At 54.6% G+C, this 1,955-nt stretch overlaps 1 protein-coding gene across 1 annotated transcript in view; it reads right to left on the bottom strand.

Moving 5' to 3' along the window:
- The window catches only part of EIF2B5 (eukaryotic translation initiation factor 2B subunit epsilon), a gene marked incomplete at its 5' end in the record, with an annotated part of 11,676 nt that extends 9,721 nt beyond the window's left edge, over positions 1-1,955 (bottom strand). Inside the window, 2 exon segments of the mRNA XM_014592543.1 lie at positions 623-747; positions 1,856-1,955. Coding sequence (XP_014448029.1) covers positions 623-747; positions 1,856-1,955 — 225 coding nt within the window.

Here is a 1,955-nt window from a genome sequence, read left to right as displayed (position 1 = left end):
AAAGAGAGAGAGAGAGAGAGAGAGAGAGAGAAATCACCCCCTAGGGGGTGATGGTCACGCCACAATCCCTTGTCCTCTGTTCTCCCCTTGGGATTTTGGGCATGCACCCGTACACGCACATTTGGTATGAGTTTCAAGCCACCAGGTTTAGGACTTGAATCGCAGTTGACCATGTGAGAGTCCAGCACCTTAACCATCACACCACCTGCTGACCCCCAGTGTTATCCTTTAGTGTTTACATAGGAACCCCAAGACAGACAGACATGGAATGTCAGATGCTCACCTCCTGATAAAGGAAGAAAACACTTTAAGACTCTACAGTAGAATACAAATAGACAATTTTTTCCTTTATTAGGTACCTCCATCCTAAAAAACTGGAAAAAATGGGATGGCCGGTGGCATGGCAGTGAAGGTAGTTGAATATCACATGGCTGGGTGAGGAGTTCAAGTTCCGGGTCCAGTGGCTTGAGAAACACACCAGGGGCATGTGCCCAGAATCCTGAATGGAGGGGAAGGGTGCTTTCTCATGTACCCCACGCCCATTCCCCCATGGCCAAAAAACAAACAAGCAAAAGATCTAGAAATGATAGTGAGACATGAAAAGAAAATCTCAGGGACTTACAGTAAATGTTCTTTGATTTGAGCAGCCTTCCAGCAACAAAAGACAAAGGTTTCCTGCACACCTGTGGCAGTTAGAAATTCTAGAGTGTAGTCAATTAATGCCACATTAGCCAGAGGCAAGAGAACCTGGAGGACAGAAGATGATAAAAACTTTAAGTCCAGGGTCAGAGGGCCTTTGGGGTACCACACTGCAACCATTCATAGTCCTCTGTCCTGTTTCCAAACATTACTGTTTTGCCTTATCTTTCCCATTCAAAAAACTAGCAGGTGGCACGGTGGTTAAGGTACTGGACACTCACACATAGCTAACCACGGTTCAAGTCCTGGACCTGGTGGCTTGCTTTCTGACGCCCCCCCACCCCCCACCCCCCGGTGTATCTCTCTCTGGTCAAATTAAAATAAGTGAATCAATAAGTAAAATTAAATAAATAATTCTTAAAAAAAGAAAAAAAAAACAAAACAAAGGTAAGCAGGTTCCTGCCTTTGACGTTCATGACATCCTCTGAGCCGCATCAGGTGCGTGGAGCTGCTACAGATCAGCAGCTCACCGCTGGCAAAGATAATACTGAAAATCGATCATAACTCCAGAAACTAAACACTGCCCCCCCCTTTCCTCCTTAGGGTCAGGGGCTTGCCAGTCCTGTCACTTGTCAATAAGGAACACCCGAGGCTCTGGTTGGAGAGTCAGGGAGGATTCTTCTCGGGCTGAGCTGGGGACGGCTGAGTGACCCCGCAGCTCCCAGGGCCGGCTCAGCCCCATTCCCCATAGTCAGACGTTCAAAGGCTGACGGCAACCAGACACAAGCCCATCTGTCCCCCTCCTGACAGATGGCACCGGTGGCCACTAAACCCTGGAAGAAAATGCAGCCCCTGGCCAAGGCCTCCTAGAGCCCAGAGGGCGAGGTCCCCTCTCGCGGAGCGGGAAGAGCAGGGCGGCCTCCGGGGACCGGGGCTCGCGAGCAGGCGGCTCTCCCCGCCCCTTCCCCCGCAGCCTCGGGCCAGGCCCTCGAACGGCCCCTGCGCCTTCCTCCCAACCGGAGAAGCCGGATTTGGGGAGCAGCGTGGGCTTCCCTGGCTGGAAGGACGGCAGGCCCCGCCGCCCGGCCCTGCCCGCGTGCGCGCTCACCCGAGGCCGGTCCTTGGAGATGGGGAAGAAGCGGCGGAGCAGCGTGGGCTTCCCTGGCTGGAAGGACGGCAGGCCCCGCCGCCCGGCCCTGCCCGCGTGCGCGCTCACCCGAGGCCGGTCCTTGGAGATGGGGAAGAAGCGGCGGTCGAAGCTGTCGGCCACCAGCACTGCCTGCAGGGGCGGCGGCGGCTCCTCCTCCGTCCCTCGG

This window comes from Tupaia chinensis, unplaced genomic scaffold (assembly GCF_000334495.1).
Source record: "Tupaia chinensis unplaced genomic scaffold, TupChi_1.0 Scaffold000708_1, whole genome shotgun sequence".
Lineage (NCBI taxonomy): Eukaryota > Metazoa > Chordata > Mammalia > Scandentia > Tupaiidae > Tupaia > Tupaia belangeri.
Note: the sequence above shows the minus strand (reverse complement) of the source record. Positions and strands in the feature narration are given on the sequence as shown.